The sequence below is a fragment of the Neovison vison genome, chromosome X (genome assembly GCF_020171115.1).
Source record: "Neovison vison isolate M4711 chromosome X, ASM_NN_V1, whole genome shotgun sequence".
In the NCBI taxonomy this organism is placed as follows: Eukaryota; Metazoa; Chordata; class Mammalia; order Carnivora; family Mustelidae; genus Neogale; species Neogale vison.
In genome coordinates, this window is record NC_058105.1 from 121,026,986 (window position 1) to 121,049,995 (window position 23,010).

Here is a 23,010-nt window from a genome sequence, read left to right on the forward strand (position 1 = left end):
TGATTGTGTGTATGAAATGCCACTGATAACTCTTTTCCTACCATCTCCTTCCCCTATCAAGAAAGGATTCGTCTTAAACCTTGAGATTTTTTTCCTTTATTTAACAACCAGATGTACTTTCCTCAAGCACCATATCTCTGCCCTACATTTTATATGCTCATCCCTACCCACAGTGTTGAGAAAAGAGAAAAAGTCCTGGATTTTAACAGTATAAATAGGCTCTAGAAAAAAAATATATATATATATAAAATCTCCTCTTTGTTGGAGAATCATGAATGTAGGGGGGGAAATGTGTTTCAATGGAAACTATGCATTGTCAATAGTACACCCTCCCATGTTATCTGATTCTGATTCTATGGGACCTATTTTACAATTCCATAAATTTTATAACTAATAGCAATGTATCTTTTGCTTAGAGATGTGTAAATTCTGTCCTGTTCTGTCCTGTAGAAGTTCCAGTGACTGCCCTCCCCCACTGTGGAAAGAGACTAGTTTTGCCTCCTTTGGCACATTCATTTCAATATTCTTGATCTATAAATGTGTCTGTTCTTTGGATTTTCTTTTGAACTGGCTATGCCATCTCTCTGGTTCCCTCATTGATTAATGAGTTAAATAAAATCTTTAACATGTATTCATTTTGTATCTGCATGAGAGTTGTGACTTAAATTTATAAAAAAATTATCTGTTAATGCAAAGGTTTTTTTTTTTTTTTGGAAGAAAAAAAAATGATTACCCTTTAGAAGCGTTAGACTCAGAACCAGGCTTTGGAAGCGTAGAGACCTAAATTCTGTTCAAGGCCACTGCACTGCTGGGCAGCCCAGCTCTTGCTGTTTTGCTGCCAAAAGAGATCTTAGAGCACCATGTCTGCCAATATATAGTACCTAAGTTCTCATTTCCCTCCACTGCTCCTCTGTGGCTTCCACAAATAAGGGACTGTTTTCTCATTAGGCATTCTGCACCATTTCTCTGAGGGTAGGAAGGTCACCATTGTACTGTTAGGAAACAGAGGTTTTCTATGTCAGCAAGGAATCTAAAAATAGAAGCCAGAATTCCTGACATGCACTCCTCTCTACTAACAACTAGGCCAGCCGCTTCACTACTGCAGAAGGAAACCCTGAAATCATGATGTTTGTGGTGTTTACGTGTGCTCACATTTGACTAATAGGCCCCTAGCACTTATGTAGTATAGTGCTTCCGGGTCTCTTACCTCGTGCTACACTATGTTTTTTTTGTAATTCAGTTTAATTAGAAGGCCATTTATCAGACTTCTTATATTGGGTGTTTACTTAGTTTGGATTACCCTGAAGTCAAGAACTCGGTTGAAAGTAGTTTATTAAAGAGGTGAATGATACACCATTTGGGAAGTAGGGAAGAGAGACAGGGTAGGGAAGGAAGCTAAGGAAAGGTTGTTTAGCAAGTCCATTATTCTTTGAGGAAAAATGAAGCTTTATCCCACGAGCAACACTGGCAGGCACAGTTTTCTGAACTATGCTACCCAGGGGAGGAAGAAGCTGGGGTATCTTACGTCAACTCTCATCCGTCATTGAATGAAAGTATTCTCAGGGGGCATTAATTCATCTTCACGTCTGGTCTGCCACAGGGGTGGCAAAGTGGCTTAGGTCAGAAGAAGCCCTTAAGCAAAGAAATGCAAGTGTTGGCATTTGGAAGTCAGATGGTGCATTGAAGTGATAAGGAATTTAGGATATGGTCTGGGTGCTTACAGTGGTACCTATAAGGCACCGGGGAATACCAAAATGTACTCAATCTTTGCATTCAATAAACTCACAGTCTGTCATGGCAAAAAGACATAAATTAGACTAACTATAATATAATGTGATAATAAGACTAACATTTTAAGGGAATATAGCAGAGGCAGTGAATCACGCATGTGACAGGAGAAAGGGAAAGAAGAAGGATTTTTTTGTAGAAAAGTTGATGTATGTCTTTATATACAGAGGACGGGAAATATATGGCTCTATTTCATAAAAAATACGTATTATTAGCCAAAGCGTAATCAGCAATCGAAGGTTGGACCTGCATTATTGCTCTTTTTATTATCTCCTTAAAATTGAAAGACCTCCAAATTTTGCATTGTTTGAGATTTTTTAAAGTTGTGGAGAAACTGTCCCACGTCTGGAAATATCCTGTATTTCCACCTCCTTCTCACTGTGATAGGATCTCTGACCCCAAGCTGAGGACAGCTGTCCCTCTAAGAATGAAGAAACTAAGTGGCCTCCTCTCATTTACCACAGTTGAGTTCCCGCTTAAAGTGGACTCAAAGTGGAGGGTGTTATTCTCCCATGAGACATCATCACTTCCTGTGAGCTCATGACAAAAAGCAGGAACATCACTTTTGGGACCTTGGCAGGGTTATAATTCGAAGACATGAGAGTCTTGATGCTTTGCTAAAGAAATAGAGTAGGGTTTGTACTCCTAATCTTTCACTCTAGAGACAAGATTTGTTGAAGCTTCTAATAGGTTCTAATTTTGTGTGTTGTGCCAAACACAATAGAGCAGTATTGTACAAAAGAATCCTTTGATGAGAAATGGCCCCATTCCTAAACTCTCAGGTAATGGAGGTAGAAAGTCCCTCAAGTGAAAAGGCAAGAATCTCACTATAAGAGTCTTCTCTCTGGGGATTACCCTGAGTTCGTGCATTCCTCCTCAAAAGTTCCCTTCAGGTCAGATGCACTGTTCATCTGCAGACACAGACACTGGTAGTCTGCCTTGGCTACCGTTAGGAACAGTGCAGTGGGTAAGGATGCGGGCTCCAGCACGAGAGAGCCTAAATCTGACCGGCTGCCCGGCCTCTCCCAGCTGCGCCCGCTGGAAGGATCCTGACCATCAGCTTCTGGATCCAGATCCAATAGGGAATTGGTGACTTCGTATTTGTCAATTTGGTAGGGAATAAATGAGATCCTGCACACAACACACTGAACATGTGGCCTGACACATCATGAGGGACTTATCACTGTAAACCCCACCTGTAGTTAAAGTTCTACCTCTTCCTTACACTTCAGCCATCATCAACTCCCTTACTCAGAACTCCTAGTGTCCATGACATAATTCCATACACAGCTGCATGTTTATATAGCAAAGAATTGACTTGTGTTGCCCAGACTTGCTTTATGTGTCTTATTTCATTTGTTCATCAAGATGGCCCATTTTGAAAGGAGAGTGACTGTCCTGTTACTGCTTTCAATAAGTTTCCAAAGAACCTAGAAGTTAGGCCCATCCTAAGTCTTTCTTCCAAATACTTTGTGATTAATTTTTACCTTGCTACAAAGTAAACTTGACTTTGTATGTAAGCAGCCCCTGCTTCTTCTGCTTAAGAAAAGACCACATATGTTGTTTCAGAGAATGGTGTCCTTTGTTCTTAAAGAACACTATTCCAGGAAGCAGCACATAAATCTTCCCTCCCCTGTTATCTTTGCAAGCTTGGGCTCTTCATGTATGTTGGAAGTTATCATAAAGGGAATCGAATGGCAGACTTCAGGTCCCAGACTTAGCATTTGTTCCCACTGTGTCCAAATGATTGAGATTATTAAAGGAAAACGTTCCTGGAGCCCAGATAGTAAACTGCACTAGGAAGGAGGCTATCAGACTAGAGAAAATGCCAGATGCTTTTGGTATGTCATCGTCAGCATTTTTCTGGGATATATTTAAATACATCACGAATTTGTACTGAAAGAAGATGTAAAAAATGACTACAAAATGCCATTAGTCAGAGACAAAAATCACAGAATGTGTAACCTGTGAAGAACCAGTCACTGTATCTCTTCTTTCCTCAGCCACTAGCTGTCTCCCCACCCCCATGATCCATAAGCTAGTTCCAGTATATTCCAAGCAGAAAGCCTTTGGGTGATTGGAAAATCAGCTTTGCTCATTCATTTAATCATTCATCAAATATTTATGAAGGATTAATAATGTGCTCGAATTGGAAGATATAAAGTTGAATAATAAACAGATTCTGAGGAAAATGCTTCAAAGCCTCCTGCAAGCCTCCAGACTCACAGCCCCCAGCGTGGCTGTGTAATTAAGAAATGGATGCAGGGGGCGCCTGGATGGCCCAGGGGGGTAAGGCCTCTGCCTTCAGCTCAGGTCATGATCTCAGGGTCCTGGGATCGAACCCCACATCGGGCTCTCTCCTCAGCAGGGAGCCTACTTCTCCCTCTCTCTCTGCCTGCCTGCCTGCCTACTTGTGATCTCTGTCTGTCAAATAAATAAATAAAATCTTTAAAAAAAAAAGAAATGGATGCAGGTCTGACTCATGAACTTGGTGTACAACAACACTTCTAGGCCTTTACTGTCTTAGTGGTAAAAGGGTGGACTCATAGGACTATGAAAGACCACTGTGTTCTCTTTTCTCAGTTTCCTCCTCTGTAAAATAAGAATAATAATAAAATGTATAAGGTATTAGAAGGATTCAGTGAACGAATATGCAAAGTGTTTAGAAGAATGCTTGACACATGGTAAGGACTCAAATAATGTAAATTAATATTATTATTATTAACTCTTTCTGGGCCCCTACAATGAAAAATGGTGTGAAATATATGGATAGATGCAGCAAGGAATAAAGGGTTGGCCAAGAAGGCAAATGATGGGTATCTTAGACACTGAGCACCTTTACTTCCCTCATCTTTTTTTCTCAGGGACAAATAATCCCTTCGGGCTTCATCTTCGGGGTCTTAGATTTAAAATGTTTTTTTTTTAAATCTCTCTACCCAGTAAGCCTATTGATAAGTATATTTTTAGTAGAAAACACTGTTTTTATGATGCATTTAAATTTTAAAAATCTTTCTGAATGTCTAGGTGGACTTTCCTGATAGTAAAGAGGACCATCAAGACAAATCATCATGGGATGCTTGGGTGGCTAAGTCACTTAAGCATCTGACTCTTGATTTCAGCTCAGGTCATGATCTTAGGGTTGTGAGATCAAACCCTGTGTCTTCAGATTCTCTGCCCCTATGTTCCATTCTCTCTCTATCTCTAAAAAGAAGAAGACAAAACCAAGTATCTGCTGCTCTTTTCCAGCTTAATGGTGATTATACACAGGGCCAGCCCATGCTAGGGGCAGTGACTCCTCTGTGGGAGATGATGGAGCCCAAGAAAATAGAAGCCATTAGATATGAACCAACCCTGACTTCCTTCCTCTCCACCTGTAAAACTTACTATTGAAGTAAGGAAGTGCTATTTCTCCTTGAGTGCATGAGTAATCGCTCCATCTGTCCTCATGACATTGCTCCCTTCTGTCCTTTCCAGAACGCTGCTTCATCAACTATCGTCTATATTTCTCGCACTGTCAATCCACCTTTCTCTTATTTCACAAATGGCATTCTTCTCATCTTAATATAAAAAACAGGATAAAACAAAATCGTCCCTTCTCTCAAACTCTGTAAGACAATATCTGATCTCCCTTTTCCTCCTGGCATTAGACTTTTTTTTTTTTAAGATTTTATTTATAATTATTTGACAGACAGAGATCACCAGTAGGCAGAGAGGCAGGCAGGCAGAGAGAGAGGGAGAAGCAGGCTTCCTGCTGAGCAGAGAGCTGATGCGGGGCTCATGGGGGACCCTGGGATCATGACCTGAGCTGAAGGCAGAGGCTTAATCGCGGCATTAAGGTCTTTTTTTTTTTTTAAAGATTTTATTTATTTATTTGACAGAGAGAGATCACAAGTAGGCAGAGAGGCAGGCAGAGAGAAAGAGGAGGAAGCAGGCTCACCTGCCACCCAGGTGCCCGGCATTAAGGTCTTTTAAATGAAAAGTCTACATACTCTTTTCTCCACTTTCTGAAATCTCATTCACTCAACAACCAGATACAGTCTAAGCTTTTGTCTCCCTATTCTAGAGAAATTTTGCCCTTGCTAAGGTAAAAAAATGTCCCAGTGACAAAATCCAATGGTCTATTTCCTCACCTCTTTCTATACAACATTCCTGCTGCACTTGGCATGGTTGATTTCCTAATTCACAAAACTCTCTCTTCCTTTAACCTTAGTGACTACGCCTTTCCCTGGTTCTTTTCCAGACTTTCTGATGACTGCTTCTCAGTACTCCTTATTGAGTCCTTCTCTTCCCCCACTCCCTCAATGTCCGTATGCATGCAAGTTTCATCCTATTACTCTTCTCTATTCTTTCTGCACTTTGGCACTGAGCGATCTTAGTTGATTCTATTACATTCTCATGACTCTCATTCTTACATTTCTAGCCCAGCATCTCTTCTTGGCTTCAAATTAACATTTTTAACTACAGGTTAGATAGCTCTGTGTGGATTTGTAACAGTCCTCTCAAAAACATGCCCAAAGCTGAACTCTTATGATCTTCGTCCCTCAGCATCTTCTTTCCTTTATATCTCCTCTTTGGGTAAACAAAATCACGATCTGATCAGCTGCCTAACCTGGAAACTTGAGTCAAACACTGTGCTCTCTCTTGTACCCTCTATATTTTTTCTAATGCAAAATTGGCTTTAAATTTATTTTGTTAATCTGGTTTCTGCTTTCTAATCCCATTGTCACTGCCTAAGCCTAAACCTTCACTGTTTCTCTCTTGTGGGTGATTGTCATGGGACCTTAGTTTCCCCTTTTTCTAGTATATCATTTGAAATGTATCTTGAGTTATCTTCTTAGAAACCACATTTAATTATGTACCTTCTCTGTTTAAAAACCTTGTAGCCTTCCTGTTACCTATGGTTGGACTTAAATGCTGTAATATTCTCCTTAATACTCTGGCCCTAACTTCATTCTCTAACCCCATCTTCTATGAACCGCCCCCCTTTTTACTTCCTCTAGGTATACTCATCTTTTGCTATCCCCCATTCTAGCCATTTTCTTTCTGGACATCGAGAGCTCCCTATCTGAAATTTGCTTTTTAATTCATTGAATATCTACTCATCTTTCAATACCTAATTCAAACATCACCTCTTTTAGGAAGCCTAGAGCTACTTTTTTTTCTCCTCTGTAGACTGACCTCTCACATATAAAGGACTCTCCAAAGAAATATGAAGATTATCATTAGTAGTAGGTGCCTTTAGTTGGGCTTCCTAGGCTTTGTGAAAATTTTTTTGTCCATTGCCTCATAATCTGGGAGAATCCTATGCCTTAAAAGCCTTTCTTAGATTTTTGATGAAGCTGGAAGATGAGGCTCAAAAGAGAATTTTAGAGGAAAACCAACAACAAACTCAATGGTTGGAAGGAGTTATGGGCTATAACCCTGAAGGGAATCTGATAGTACTTTACCAATTGGAACTTACTGGTAATTCAGGTGTGTCCAATGTTCACAATGAGTATCATTTGGGTACATTGATTTTATTTACTAAACACTGCAGACATTGAGTAGAAAGTTGTCTCAGGCCAGTGGATCTTATTTGGGTATGTTTGATGCCACCATACATTCCTGTTCAGAACTGGGCATGGAAAATAAAGCTTTTTATACATGGGATATTGACCCTGGAATAGTGGTGAAATAGAAAGGTTGGAGGCTAGATGCTGGTAAATTAAAAATTCTCCTTTTAATTCTCCTCTGTTCGGTGCCTAGCACAGTGACAAATGCACAAAGAATGCTTGATATGTATCTATATGTGAGTGAATCCACTAACTCAACATTAAACATTTATTAAGCTCCTGTAAAGACAGGAAATGCATAAAAACCTGAGTCTTCAAAGATAAATTAGACTTACCCTGAAATAGAAAGGGGGGCAGTTACGTTAAAAATAAATTCAATCTGAGCGCACTTTCTCTCTCTCTTTCTGTCCTCCCCCCATCAAATAAATAATAAATCTTTAAAAATACATTCAACAGAATATTACAGATTGAGTGTCTTTATCTTCATTCTTTAAGTGATGACCTACATTCTACTCCATCTTAGGTTTTATCTATCTGGAAAGGTAGTGTTGATCTATGTCATGTCTGGCAGCAAAATAACTTTGTCCTTCCCCCTAAATAAGAAAAATGGTAAACAAAATTCCAGCCATCTTCCATTCTGAGAAATGCATAAGGAGTCAGATGAGATAATGTATGGGGGAAAACTTCATGCATTTAAAAAATCACAACTCTTACCAGATAATAGTTTATTATTTTAGTTCAATGGTTCACACCCAACTTTGTTTTATTACAGATTCTATGAATAAAGATTGGTATTATAAGTTTTTCTCTTCATTTGATAAATGTTTATTGGTCTGACCTACTATCAGATATTGCAGGTACAGTGGAGAATGAGATAAGCCCAATCTCTGGCCTCCTTGAACCAGTCTAGGAGGGAAAGAGACTGGGAGGCCGCCAATCACAATAAAGATTATAGACTGAGCATGAAGGACAGGTTGGAGTTAGGTAGTTGAAAAGAGGCTTTCTAGAAGAAATGGTGTGGATGCTGAGGTTGTAGGATGCGTGGGCATTAGGCTGCTGGAAAGGCAGGCACAGAGAAGGTAAATGAAAGTCCAGAGCACCACAGATAAAAGGTTGGAGGAACAAGCAACAGCACTGAGGCTGGAACAGAGTGGGAGGGCATGGCTGGAAATGTGGAATGGTCATGTTGACATGGACAATATTGATTCTCCACCCAGATTCCTTTGATTCCATTTATCATTTTGTGCCTCTTACCTCAGTGTGCTTTTGCTTCCAGTAGCCAGAACATGTGGCCTTTCATAGAGGACTGTCCTAGGGCTACCGGGGGTCACTTTGCCCACATGAAAAGAGATAGAAGCATTTGGGAAATTTACTCTCCCCACCCACCTGCATGCACCCTGAGGGCAGTCTTTACTCAGTAACTGACAGAGGGGAATATGAAAAGCCAGGTCTTGTGCCTTCGGTCAGGAAAACCCCGGGATGCAGCTTATACTGAAGAGTTTCCCCGGAAACTCTGGGGATCAGGTTGACCCCACCTTCTGTTGGACTTTGCCTGAGATCACATCCATATGGGGTTCCCCCATTCTTTTCTGACTTTATCACTCTCTTATCTGTCTCTTTTGCTCACTTATCCTTAATAAATTACTTGCACAGAAGCCCTGCTTCTCAGAAATCTAACCTCAGATAGTTGTAGTCAAAAATCTAACCATGAAGATCTTTATAAGCCATGTGCAGGTGTATAAGGACGTGATAAGTCCCAGGAGAATTTCAAGAGTCGTGAGAGGCCTGGAACATAGAGGATACTAGTATTTTGAGCTCTGCACTCTCTTGGATGACAGCTCAGCTTGCTTTTCCTGTGCATTCAGATAAAGATATAGCCAATCAGGCACCCCAGAGCAGCTGCACTATGAATTTTCTAAAAAAAGTATAGGAGTTTATTTCTGATCTTAGCTTGCCTTTAGAATCTATTTATTATCCATTCTCTATTTCTTTGCCTTCTTTGCACCTGCCACAGCAGTAAATAACTTTTACTCAGCAGTAAATAACTTTTTTCAAAGGTGTCATTTTGCAATTTATATGGTATATTTCACGATGTCACTGATGGGCACTTTTTGTTAGTGCCCTCAACTGTGTTGCTCTCGCTGAAGCAGATAATTTATTCTGACATTTATACAAAAAGTTAGACACTGAGGGATACCCACTCATTTGAGACTTTACATATACACAGTTTATTATGGCCCATAGTGTTAGCACCTGGGTCCAGATTCTTATATAATGATGTTCTTTTAATGTATAGAGGAATGAGAAAGGTCCCATGGTGGAGGAATCATAACTCAATCATGGAAACTTCACGTGTCAATCCACTTCTGCCAAGCTCCTCAAAGATTCCTTCACCCAAGCTGTTTTGCTGTTAACTGTACATTGACACCTCTTAAATGAACTCAGTTGGGGTGAGTGGGTGCTATGGAAGATGCTTCACCCAGGGGCCCTATGCAAACCCGGTTGCAAAAGTAGGCAGGAAATAAAAAATGTGCGTGTAATTATGCTGTTCGCTGAGTCTGTCTCACAAGTAGAAATGTGGAATTTTTTTCCTTGCAATAACTGTGTTCTCTTGCTGAGGAAATCCTTTTTAAAATGGGCTTTAGGATATTTGCCCCAAGTCACAAATTCATACACTTTCCTGAAAGCCCAGCATTTTTAAACTTGGTTGGCATCAGGAGATCTATGGAACAGGAAGCCACCTGTTGGGTTTTAAGTGGGAATATCTGTTCAGAAGATTTGAATAAAGGATGAGCTTAAATGAGGCATATGTGCCTAATAAACAAATGTGAATGTTAGAAATGTAGGTGGTACTTGGGGGGAAATAAAAGGAACATGTATTCCAAACTTGGGTAATTCCTCCTATCTTTGGAGAGCTGGAAAAAATAGGCCTGCTAATATAGGATTAATTTGGTACGGATTAGGTTGAGTATGCCGCTGGTCACAGAGTGGTCACTAACTCTAGATAACAAAATAGGAATATTCCAGAGAAAATAAATACTGAATAGTATAGCAGCTTTGTTGCTAACAAGCTATGATCTCAAATTTTAAAAGAAGCAGAGTGGCATTTTATCTATCAAAAATCCTCCTGAAAAAAAAAATGGACATTTTGGTGCCAGTTTTCCTAAGAAATGGCATTGGGCCTATGTGACATTTCCTTTCAAAGAGACATGATCTCTTCTTAAATTTTTTTATTTGGGGAAGATACTATATACTTCATTTTGAAAGCAAATCTCAGAATACTGGAGAAAATGTTATCTTCTTCTTCATATTTCCTGACTTCTGTAACTAAGGATTCACCAAAACCTTCTCCTCAGTCTCATAATATCTAATGCAACTGTCTGCCTCCTGGAAATGGAGAAGCAGCAGTGACATCAGGAGCAAATGATAATAAGGAATCAAGGAATCTGAGTCAGGCACCCAGGCTATATGAAACCAAATTTAAGAGTAAGCAAACTGTGTAGGCTGAAGAACTTCATGAATCTTCACTCAGTTAGTCTCCAAGGTGTTGTATATCTAAGACTGCCAACCCTCACTCACCAGAAAAGCTTAAAAATTGGTATGGCATTATCTGTGGGTTGTACAGTGGAATGTCAGCAATGCCAGTGCCCTCACTGTGGATACATTGAAGCAGTGTTTCAAATGAAGTACTAATCTCATACAGAATGTGTAGTGGCTCCATCATCAATGTATCTTCATCTACTGTATGAAATAAATGACATGGATCAGGAGCCATTGGTTAAATCTAAGGCAGCTTTAATACTTCCCAACCCCTACTTTTTTCTCTATATCCTCCTAAGGTCTTGGAGTAAGAAACAAGAAGAAAACAGTCATACTTGGGCATTTGACAAACTCTCAGAGAAAGCATGGGGGAAGAACTAGTAATAAAGATATATGTGTATATATTGTATATATGTATATTATATATATACATATATAATATATGTAATATATGCAATATATAAAAATATATATTTAAAATAAATATATATAAATATATATACCTTTATATATAATATATAAATATATATAATTTTTCAAGACATTTAGTGATTATTTCAAAGACATTTCTTTCGCATCATCTTTTTTTTTTTTTAAAGATTTTATTTATTTATTTGACAGACAGGGATCACAAGTAGGCAGAGACACAGGCAGAGAGGAGGAAGCAGGCCCCCCGCCGAGCAGAGAGCCCGATGTGGGGCTCGATCCCAGGACCCTGAGATCATGACCTGAGCCGAAGGCAGAGGATTAACCCACTGAGCCACCCAGGCGCCCCTCGCATCATCTTTATTGAAAACAATTTTCAGTAGTTTTTCCTGGGAATTCACATATGTAAGTATGAAACATGATTAATTTTGAGAAGACTAATATAGAATATATTTTACTGCTAAAAAATAAAGACCTTGATTGTAAATCTACACAAGTTATTTAAGATAAATCTTACATAATTTCAATTTTTTAAATGTGAGGTTTTTTTAGTATGGATTCAAATTTGAAAAATTTCATTTCAAGGAGGTGATGGGAAAAAATTCTAAATAAACAGTTGGATGGAAATTATATAACCATAAGATTTATCCATCTTGGAAAAATGCCTGAAAGAGAAGATGGCAATCCAAAAGGAAATCCCTCATACAGGCATAAAACTTTGTCATAGCCTGCTGAAGAAATGTCTTTAGTTCAAGGTTGTTATTATTTTTTAAAATTAAATTAATTTATTTATTTTCAGAAAAACAGTATTCATTATTTTTTCACCACACCCAGTGCTCCATGCAATCCATGCCCTCTATAATACCCACCACCTGGTACCCCAACCTCCCACTGCCCCCCCCCGCCACAAGGTTAAAAGTCACTTGTTCAAATGTGCATTGGTCATTCAGCATTCAAGAATCATAAAGACTAAAACAGATGATTATCAGATCAAAGTATTTTGCTGTATTGACTAATGTAGTTTCTTTTGTCTTCGATGTTTGTTTTTTTCAAAATGCCTCTGTTTGCTCATTTATTCATGTAAATGAAGCAGGAGATAAATAGCCTGCAATAATATTTTAACAGTAGAGTAATTCTCTTGTGGCAGCAGAATGCTAATGTTGACCATGTATCAAAATGAAAGCCACATTTACTAAATGTAGAGGCCTACTCACTCTTATGGATATTATCTTTCCAGCAGAGCATAATAGGTTTCCCATCATCATCAACAATTTTCAGAGCAAAAAAAATATCATTTAGATTTATGGATTTTACCAAGACCACATTTTCCAAAAGGTATTCCATGAAACCCCAGTTCCCCAGAATATTACTCATTTAAGAAATCCATGATCAAATAAAAAGTATAGGATAAGCACCTATGTAAAAAAAATGTTTTAAAAATATTTGTGTATATTTACTGCAAGTTTTCTCTAAACTTTTAATATGTTAGCGGATATTGGGACTCTCTCAGAGGATGTTCTGCAAAATTTCACATTCTTATTTATTAAAAATATCCATTTTTCCATTTTAAACCTTTTATCTGAGAACATTTTGTGGGACTAGTGTTTTGAGAAACATTTTTGGCCAGATGCTGAACTAAAGAAACATGGCAGCTGCTTTTCCCAGAAGCAGCCTCTGTACATGAATTTGCTACCACCAAACTAAATGCAAGACAAAAATGTAAATGGCTTATTTCTTCAGTAATCCCCTTGTAAGTTTCCAGAATCTTTCCATAGAATAATGATCATCCTTGAAATATTGGGAATTGAAATAAGAAATGAGCAACTGAAAAAAAATCTGGACAGAATTAATATTTCTCAGAGGAAAGACCAATTCCCTAGGAAAATTGGATGTATCCAAGCTCTTCTGTGGGTGAATTAATAATTTATAAAAGCACATACCACAGAATTTTAATTTAGAATGTAAAGACCAGGGACTATCAATGTTGGAAGTGACAAAGACATCTTGCCCCAAGTCCTTTATTTTTGGAGGTGACAAAAATGAATCCTAGAACGGTTAGGTGGTGTGCTCCAGGTTACAGCTGACAAAACTAGAATTACAACCAGTCCTCATGAATCTCAGTTTACTTTTTTTTTTCAACCTGTGGTATTTTACCCCCCTTTATTTGGTAAGGCAATCCCTGGCATAGAGTATCTTGGGGAAAATACTATAAGAAAGATATTATCCTTCAAACACAAGGGCAAAATTTTCTCATTCTGGTCTTATAGTGCTTAAGGTGTGAGGAGTTATGAATTTGTTCAAGTGAATATTTTAAGACCCATCATTCAGCAATTCTGGAGAGGTAGGGCTGGGACAGTGGGGGGCCCAGGTATGTGCTTTTTTACCAGGACTCAGGTGGCTCTGGAACAGGTGTTCTGAAAAGCATTGTTTGAGGAAGACATCACATAGTCTATACAACACTGAAGTACTAAAACCAGAGTAAACGCAAAGGAAAAAGTTAGAATATAAGAATTCCACTGTGAAAACCATAAGTGACTCTTAATCTCACAAAACAAACTGTGGGTTGCTGGGGGGAGGGGGGTTGGGAGAAGGGGGGTAGGGGTATGGACAATGGGGAGGGTATGTGCTTTTGGGTAAATTGGAAGGGGAGGTGAGCCATGAGAGACTATGGACTCTGAAAAACAATCTGAGGGGTTTGAAGTGGCGGGGGGGTGGGAGGTTGGGGTACCAGGTGGTGGGTATTATAGAGGGCACGGCTTGCATGGAGCACTGGGTGGGGTGAAAAAATAATGAATACTGTTTTTCTGAAAATAAATAAATTGGAAAAAAAATCTACAATAATAAACATAAATCTGTTTAAAAAAAAAGAATTCCACTGTGAGTATTTCACACTGTATTTATTAAATGAGTTGTTACAGTGTGGTTTGCCACATGTGTGTATCATTCACTTTTCAGAGACTTTGAGGTTCAAAGCTAAATACATTGACCCCTTGTTTCCTGAATATACTTAGGAGGCCAAAAAATGCTTTTACTAAGAGAAAACCTGGCAAAAGAAATCTCAACTGCATTCTTAAACATGAAGTGGTTCTTAGAAATCAACATCTCGAAGTATTTAAATGTAAATAAATCAGAAAATGATAGATTATATTATCTTCTATATACACTTGGGTTTTAAAAATAAAAGAAAAATTACATGGCAAAGTGGTTCTGAGATCTTCCTAAAGTGGCAGACTTGCCATGATAAGTAGCTGTATTTTAGGTGCAGTAATCAAACCACCAAGGAGTGCAAAACAAGCAACTGTTCCTTCAGCTTGGCCACTTCTCTGCTCCTGGTCTTCATGCTCGTCTAACCTCCACCAAATCTTTTCTTCCTCTGACTCTCTACAGCTCTGTGTAGAACAGAAGAGCACAGAGGGAAAGCATGTGTCTCAGAAATGCTGCCCCAAAGAGACTTGGCATTAAGTCTTGAGCTCAAATCTAAGCCCACAACACACCCAGCAGAAGGAGCCTGGAGGGGCACCTGGGTGGCTCAGTGGGTTAAGCCTCTGCCTTCGGCTCAGGTCATGATCCCAGGGTCCTGGGATCGAGCCCCGCATCGGGCTCTCTGCTCGGCGGGGAGCCTGCTTCCCCCTCTCTCTCTGTCTGCCTCTCTGCCTACTTGTGATCTCTGTCTGTCAAATAAATAAATAAAATCTTTAAAAAAAAAAAAAAAAAAGAAGGAGCCTGGAGAGGATTGCCATGGGGAAGTACACCAATACAGTATTAGCAAATGTAGACAAATATTAGATAGACAGGAAACTACATTATTTTCATATACTCTGCTGAAAGCTTTCTCTCTTTCTCTCTCTCTCTCTCTCTCTCTCTCTCACACACACACACACACATGCATACATACCATTCCATTGATTGCACCTCTTTCAGATGTCTGTTTAGGAGAAGGAACTATCACCTTACATTATCTTCGTCTCTCTTCCCTGCCTTTGAAGGTATCAGTAAATATTGGGATAATTTATCCCAACAATACCCCTCTCTCACTTCCCTTCTTTCCCAAGACTGATAAAGGAAGACTAACTAAACTGATTATCATTTTTGGAGCTGTCTGGTCCACCACCTGAAGACTGAGGGAGGTCTTTGCTCTTATGTTGGTTTCGTGTTGTTATCTTCCATTTCCTGTCCAGAGACACGCTCTTCTCTTTCCTGTTCTTCTCTGCACCTTGGGAAGCTGATGTTTTGAGTCTGCACCTTTGAGCTCCCTTGCTCTCTGACTTCTAATTGGATTTGGCCAATGAGACTCCCACAAGAAAATGAAATACAGGAGTAAAGTGAGGTCTAAATATTTATTCTCTAGCTTTCTCCCTGCTAGGACAGCACTGATTGACTACATTGCTCCACAGGTCTCATTAGGTGGTCTGTCTATATAGCCACATTCTCTACTTTTTGGTGACCATTCCCTCCCTTGCCTCTTCAGGTCTTGAAGTACTAAACTCTCTTTTGGGGGATTGGTTTTCCAAACCCTCTCATACCCCATTAAAGTGTGCCATTTCTTTCCTGCAGAGGTCCCGGATGATACAGAATTCAATTTACAAATTATATTCCAGTTTTTTTTTTAAGATTTTATTTATTTATTTGACAGACAGATCACAAGTAGGCAGAGAGGAAGGCAGAGAGAGAGGAGAAAGCAGGCTCCCTGCTGAGCAGAAAGCCTGATGTGGGGCTTGATCCCAGGACGCTGGGATTATGACCTGAGCTGAAGGCAGAGGCTTTAACCCACTGAGCCACCCAGGTGCCCCTATTCCAGTTTTTAGTGAAGTAAAAACAGACATTTAAAAGCTTGAATTTTTGTTTACCACTGTATACTTAGCAAGTAACATGGCACCTGGCACATAGTAATTACTCACTATTTAAGAGGAACAAACAAATGAATTGTGTTTAGACTGCAATATAAAGATGTAAACCATTATGTGTAATTTTTTTGTGCCCATATAGATGCTCCCTTGCCACAGATTTATTCTGTTGATTTGAAAATGCATGGGCAGATGTAGCTTATTTTTCCTCAATAAAATATGCCCCCCCTCCCACCAGAGAAAAAGAAGAAGTCAAAAACAAACTTAGAGGGTGCCTGGGTGGCTCAGTCTGTTGGTGTCTGCCTTCAGCTCAGGTAATGATCCCAGGGTTCTGGGACTGAGTCCCGCGTTGGACTCCCTGCTCAGTGGGAAACCCGCTTCTCCCTCTCCTGTTCCCCCTGTTTGTGCTCTCTCTTTTTCTCTCTCTCTAATAAATAAATAAAATCTTTTTTAAAAAAAGAAAAGAAAAGAAAACTTAGGCAATCATATTCGTGGTAATTGCCCATTGCCTTTCCATATTTTGACTTGATCCAGGATTTTGGCCTCTTGGATAAATGTGTTGAGAAAATAGAGACACCATTTGATATACTCGCGTTCATAAGGATATGGTGGGTACACAAGCCAGGGCATGAGTCCAAGGCAGTGTCCAGCTTTTCTCTTGTACTTGCCCCATGACCACATTTGATTGGCTAGCCAGACTAGACTCTAAGAGGGTAACCAGTGACTTTATTTTTAAATGTCCTGTTCACTTAAGAATATCACTTAGAGACCTATTCCTTTTGTGAAGGTCCTTCCTTTAGTGCATTTCACATGGCGAAAAATGTCTGCAATCAGTCACAAGTGTCCAGAGTAGCCCTCTCAAGAAAGAAGTCAGTGAGAAAATGCTGTGTGCCACAGTCAGGACAGCCTCACGGGTGTTAACTCCAAAGAGAACTCAGAACGCTTCCAAAGACCTTGTTGTTATGAGGCTTGATCCAACTATATTTCCATTTTTAAGACCCTATTCCAAACATGTATATCCAACACGCCAAAAAAAAAAAAAATACAACACTACCAAGAACAAACAAATGATTTTTTTTCACACTCTAAAGCTGATAACCCTAAGAGGACACATTATAATGTCCACTCATTAAGTATCAAGATATCCCAATATCAATGCTGTTATCTTTTTTTTTTTTAATGAAGTTTCTGATTATCAGTAAAATGGACAGAATTGTCCTTCATGGTGGACAAGCAAGCACTATTGAGATTAGGATAAAATGTTTAAGCTCTTTCATTAATGAAATTAAGGATCTAAAGTTACCCAGAATCAACCAAGGAGCAAAACAATACATTCTCAAAAACTAAATTATAAGCTTCCATTTCTATTGCTCGTAACCTGCCATGTTGTAGAGACCAAATGCTCTCTTCAAAATACTCTAAAATAAAAAATCAATTCTGCATGCTTGTGCAGTGACCCTTGCAAGTGTAATAACTGGACAAGAAATTATATAAGAAATGACAGTCATACATCTTCAGTTAAGTTTAGGGTCCTTCTTTCTAGGACTAAGTAAAATTGGTTCTTTCTGTTCCTTGTTTCATTTTAAAATGAGTCCAAGAAAATAATCAGGGATTGGATTTGAATGGATAAAGATAATTCCTTCTCACAAATGGCTCCCTCTTTGTTTCATATTTAAGAATATGAAATAGCTCTTTCAGTTTGGAAATCTTCCTACCAATCGAATAAAAGGAGAACCAGCTGAGACACATGACATCTATGTTCTGATTACTGCAATAGGATTCTAAGGTACTGAACTTTTCTGATTTGTTTTTATACCATAAAAACAATCAAGCAATTATAAGACCCCAACCACCATAAAGGGTTAGCTTTGACAATATATCATCAGTGCTGGTTACAAAAGAGAAATGAGGGGCTAGTAATAGGGACTGATAATTCAGATTATTTGCAATAAACTTAATAGTTACAAACAAATCATTCAGATGCATGATCTCATTTGATGCTCAGAACAACTCAAATGCAAAGGTAGAAGAAAACATAAGGCATGGAAAGGTGAAGATATCTTTTCTCAAAGTGAACATGAACTTGGGTTTTCTGAATCCAAGTCTAGGACCCTTTCCACTATATTACTCTTTTACCATGGACTGGAAAACATTTACTTTGCCAGAGCCTATTAGAATATAGACGTCTCCTTCCTGATGTCACCTCATACTACAAGCACCTTGTAGGCCAATAGTAGAAGCCTAGTATATACAAATGTGTTGGTTGGTGTCCATACATCAGAGAAAAGCTAGATTGTGACACAGCCAATGGATTTCAGATGTTCAAAAATCTTCATTAACGTCATTTCTGAACAAAACTGTCATATGTAAATTTCCCTTTGTTACCTTCAGTCTTTCATTTCAATAATACTTTTCTCCTTTTTACCTCCTATTGTCTTGTTCTAAAATGGCTGCACTCTTTCTGCAACTTCCTGCACTCAAGTCAAATATTTCTGATACTTGTGAGCATTCTATTCTTTTTCTCAGAAAACTTCGTAACATCTGATGCCCGCATCTACCAGGGTGATCAAAGAAATGACCATGCTGGAGCTGCATTATCCCTAACTGAGAGAATCACCCTTTCCAAATGTCCCTGCTGGACATTTGTGCTCAAGCCACCCCCTACAGGGATTGGCAAGCACAACATTTGAGCTTGAGCTCCACTTGGCTACAGACAATAAATAGAATTTCCAAGGGAAGAAACCTGAACCTCTAGTTTTTTGAAAGTGGGCCTATTTCTACTTGTATCTGAAACACCTCTTGAGCTGATAACTCTTTAGAAAATGAAGGAAACCATATTGCATGCAAATGTAGGTTTTAATGTCACACATCACACTTTCAAATTTAGGTCTCCAGACATAGAAAAAAATTAGTGTGCATGGCATGCACAAAGAAGTGGAGTGAATAATTATCTCCTGGCATCATCCATTCCAGATCCTATTCCAAAATGAATGCTATAGTGGAACGTATTTATTCACATTGGGATGAAATTTAGGATATAACTAATTTTATTTTCAAAGAAAATTTCATTAAAATAGATAAAGGCTTTGTTTCAAAGAGACAGAATCAGAACTAATGTATTTTGCCCAGGTTTGAGCATTTCATTTGGCCTCCTTAAAAGCTTAATGTTTAAAGTGGCATTCTCAAGATGCAATAACACTGACAAAGGAGTATCTGATACGATGATGGAGTAACATCATGATAAATCAACTGACAATGAGACAAATCACCCAAGTGAGGAAAGTGGCCCCTCTGTTGACATAGAATCGATATTTACCATGGTTTCAGAACCAGGTAATTGTGAATGGACTTAGCTTGTGTTTTCATCTGAACTGAAGATTTTGAAAATTTGTGTTTTGACAAGATCTGACCCAGGTCTCTATGGATCTTATAGATGGAATGCAACTGGCAAATCTGACTCATGACTTTGTTTATACACTTGTGCTTCAGCACATCAGAAAACCTATTTTTTCCCTGTAGTTTCTAAGAATGGCTCTCAATTACAGAGCCTAAGTCTGATTCATTTCTGGTCCCCTTTTCTAGCTTACATCCATTTTCCTTCTTGTGTATATGCCCATTATGACATCTTTCAGAGGCCATAAGGGATATGGAATAGACATGAAATATTTTACTGACTTGAAAGTATACAGGAAAGATTCCTTCCAATAAGAAAAATTATGCGTATGCATTTCCTTTTCCCTTGCCAACAGCAAGGAAAACAGAGAAGAACTAATATTTAATAAGACATCTAGAAAAGCCATTCCTTGTACCTCAACCACCCATATTTCACTCTTGCTTTTATTTTTGTGGTCAAATCTTGCCCTTCTGTCCTCCTATTAATTACTATTATTGTTGTTTTCAAAATCATCATCATCATCATCATCATGTTTATTGTTTTCATAGCCATTTGGTTTTTAGCATTTACAGCATGCCTGTCACTGTCTAGATACAGTCACATTTCCTAATCATCCTTCATTTCTATCTACTATATAAAATTTCTCATTGGTACATTGCTAATCAACCATAGTAAGTTACAATAAGTCTATAGTATTCTTCCTAGCCTCCTCACTGTTACAAGTTCCCTATGATCTCTTTTATTTCTTTCTCCTCAGCTCAACTAAGAACATCTTTGCTAGTCACTGTGACCACTGGTTGGTTCCTCAAAAGTTCCTACCCTCAATATCTGCTACAACTAATTGGTCGTACTAATCTTCATAAGTGATCTACATTTTCCTCTCTTTCTTGGTCCTTATATCCTCATTCCAGAGAAAAGATGACTTCTTTTACCTATATTATGTATGTGTGCATATTTGTGTTTGTCTGTGTGTGCATATATATAACTCTCTCTATATATAACTCTGTATACAACCCTCCCCTCTCAGATGCAGTGTGGGGTGGGTTGATAAAACATAAATATGCAAAAGAACCATATTAGACATATGAAGTTTCAATGGGAATACGAAGGAGTGAGAATTATTTTACTCTAAAATAATGGGGAATGTTTAATATCCAGGAAGAGCCAAGATTCCCTGAATAAAGAGAATTGTGGGAGCTGTTATGTAATTAATCTTCTATAAATGGTTCATGTAAACAAAATTTATGAAAGAGGATCAGGGTCCACTGAGGTGGAGAGTTAAAGGGAGTGGGAGACAAAACTCAGTGAAATCCATTAATGTTCGAATCTTAAAGGATATCTACCCGAATCTTAAAGGATATCTACCCCATTTCCCTTTTATAAGTCTTTAAAACATCCTGTGCTCAGGTCTTTAAGCAGTGGAAGAATCTCAAAAACATGGCCATGCTTTCCTATACTTGATAATCTCTCCATTTATTTATCCTTTACAATCATGAAACCCTTTGTTTCCAAAGGGTGACATCCCCAGAAGAATGAGAAAAAAAGCTCTGTGAAACTGATTGCTCATTCTATGTGGTCATTTAAAATAGCAAATGACAACATGGGTGTTTGTTTATTACTCTGCATTTTTCTTCACTTTTGAAAGTGACTTCTAGAAAATAATGAATAATAGCTGCTATTAAACAAGATCCACATAAATTTGAAATGATTTTCCATCTCTGGGCCTTCTCTATGAAACCTTCCATGATTAGCTTAACAGGAAATCATCTCTTCATTTGTTGGAATCCTGTAGCATTTTATCTGTACTTTCTCATGTTACTTAACTATTAACTACTTAACTATTTCTGTGTCATAATATATATTACTTTATAAATATTCATGTAACATCCACCCTCCCCACTAAAATTTTTGACGGTAGCACCCAAACCTGTTTCATCTCTCAACTTTTCAATGCATGCAGTAGTTGACTTCCCATGTAGTTCAGACTCAGAAGTTATTGAATGACTAAGTGAATAAATGTAAGAATGAGTGGTCCCATTGAAAGCTCATTCTCAAGATGTTGCTCATAGGATTTTATTTCAAATATTGACTTCCAAAGCAATGACTACAAAATTAGTATGAAATGGGATAAGCATGAAAATTGTTTTTAGGAATATCAAGCTTTGAATTTAGTTCTGTTTCCTTTGGAAATACTCTATAAATCAGAAATACTTGTTTTGTCAAAATTATGACATAACTCTTTATAAAATGTGCCCTTAGCTGGGTATATTCAGAGTTGTAGCATTTAAAGCTGAAATGAATCTAGAATTTAATTTTCATGCTCATATTTGCCAATAGTAAAAATTAATCAAAACTCAAAGAAAGCAATCCAATTAAGTCACTAATAAGCAAAACCAAAGCAATGGAATTACAACATAATATCTAGACTATTATAAGATTCTTCTTTTGTAAAATATTATAAGCACTCCACAATGCATTATGTTAAATTACAAGATAAAATGCAATTGTTTAAAATATGTATTTAGAAATTAAAACATCAAAAATAATTCATTCATTAATAATTGGCTCTTATTTAGTATAAAAATAAATCAAATAGATAAAAAATAATTTTTACAGATGATTAGTCACATTTTTATAACATTAAATAAACAAAAATATCAAACTTTTTGGTTTGCTTCCAATTGAACAAAGAAAGTATCCACCATCTTTGACATGTGTACTTTACAATTCTGTATTTGTTAATTTTAGATAAACAATTTCAAATAAACTATTAAAATGTTTAAACAAAAGAAAACCAAAACTTTCTGATGTATTCAATTAGAGCCTCTTGCCACAATGTTGAGAAATGAGAGAGGCCTGAAAGTGTGTAAAATGGCATGTTTTATATTGAGATTCAAGCATCACTTTGGGAGTAGGTATTCAAAACGGAAACCAAAGATTTTGAATAATTATTGAATCTTGAATGATTCCTGGTAGACACACATATAAGTCAAATCCATCATTTACTCTTGGAGTCATTTCCAGTCATACTCCCACTTAGGATCAAAAAAGGGAATGTAGCAATAATCTCTGACATTAGTTTTCTTTGTGGAATAGAATACTAATGAGAAAAGTTTTCAAAAGAGGCAAACAATATATAAAATTTAAACTATTAAATTGGCTATCTCAAAAGAATGCCAAATGAAATGAATACTACATTATTTTATGATAAAAAGCCCTTAAAAGTTATTTCAGTTTATTCAAACACCTAGATTTCCTATAGGCTTAACATAAATTTAATTGGAGCCTACCTTTAAAATTTGGCCTGATTCTTGCATCGTATCCTGATGTCCTTCCCATTAATTTGTCCAAGAAATCTGAAGGTGATAGGGTCTGCGAAGGTTGTTTTCCAGACCTGGAGTCATGGTCTTTGCAGAAAGCCGTCCTAAACACATCATCAACTTTTTTTAGCAACAATTTCATTCTC

At 37.9% G+C, this 23,010-nt stretch overlaps 1 protein-coding gene across 3 annotated transcripts in view; it reads right to left on the reverse strand.

The window, feature by feature from the left end:
- The window catches only part of GLRA2 (glycine receptor alpha 2), a 185,950-nt gene that overhangs the window by 160,184 nt on the left and 2,756 nt on the right, over nt 1–23,010 (reverse strand). For all 3 annotated transcript variants that reach the window (XM_044234455.1, XM_044234454.1, XM_044234453.1), the window contains exon 2: nt 22,835–22,968. In XM_044234455.1, the coding sequence (XP_044090390.1) occupies nt 22,835–22,883 (49 nt within the window). In that variant the 5' untranslated portion in view covers nt 22,884–22,968. The remainder of the gene's footprint in view (nt 1–22,834; nt 22,969–23,010) is intronic.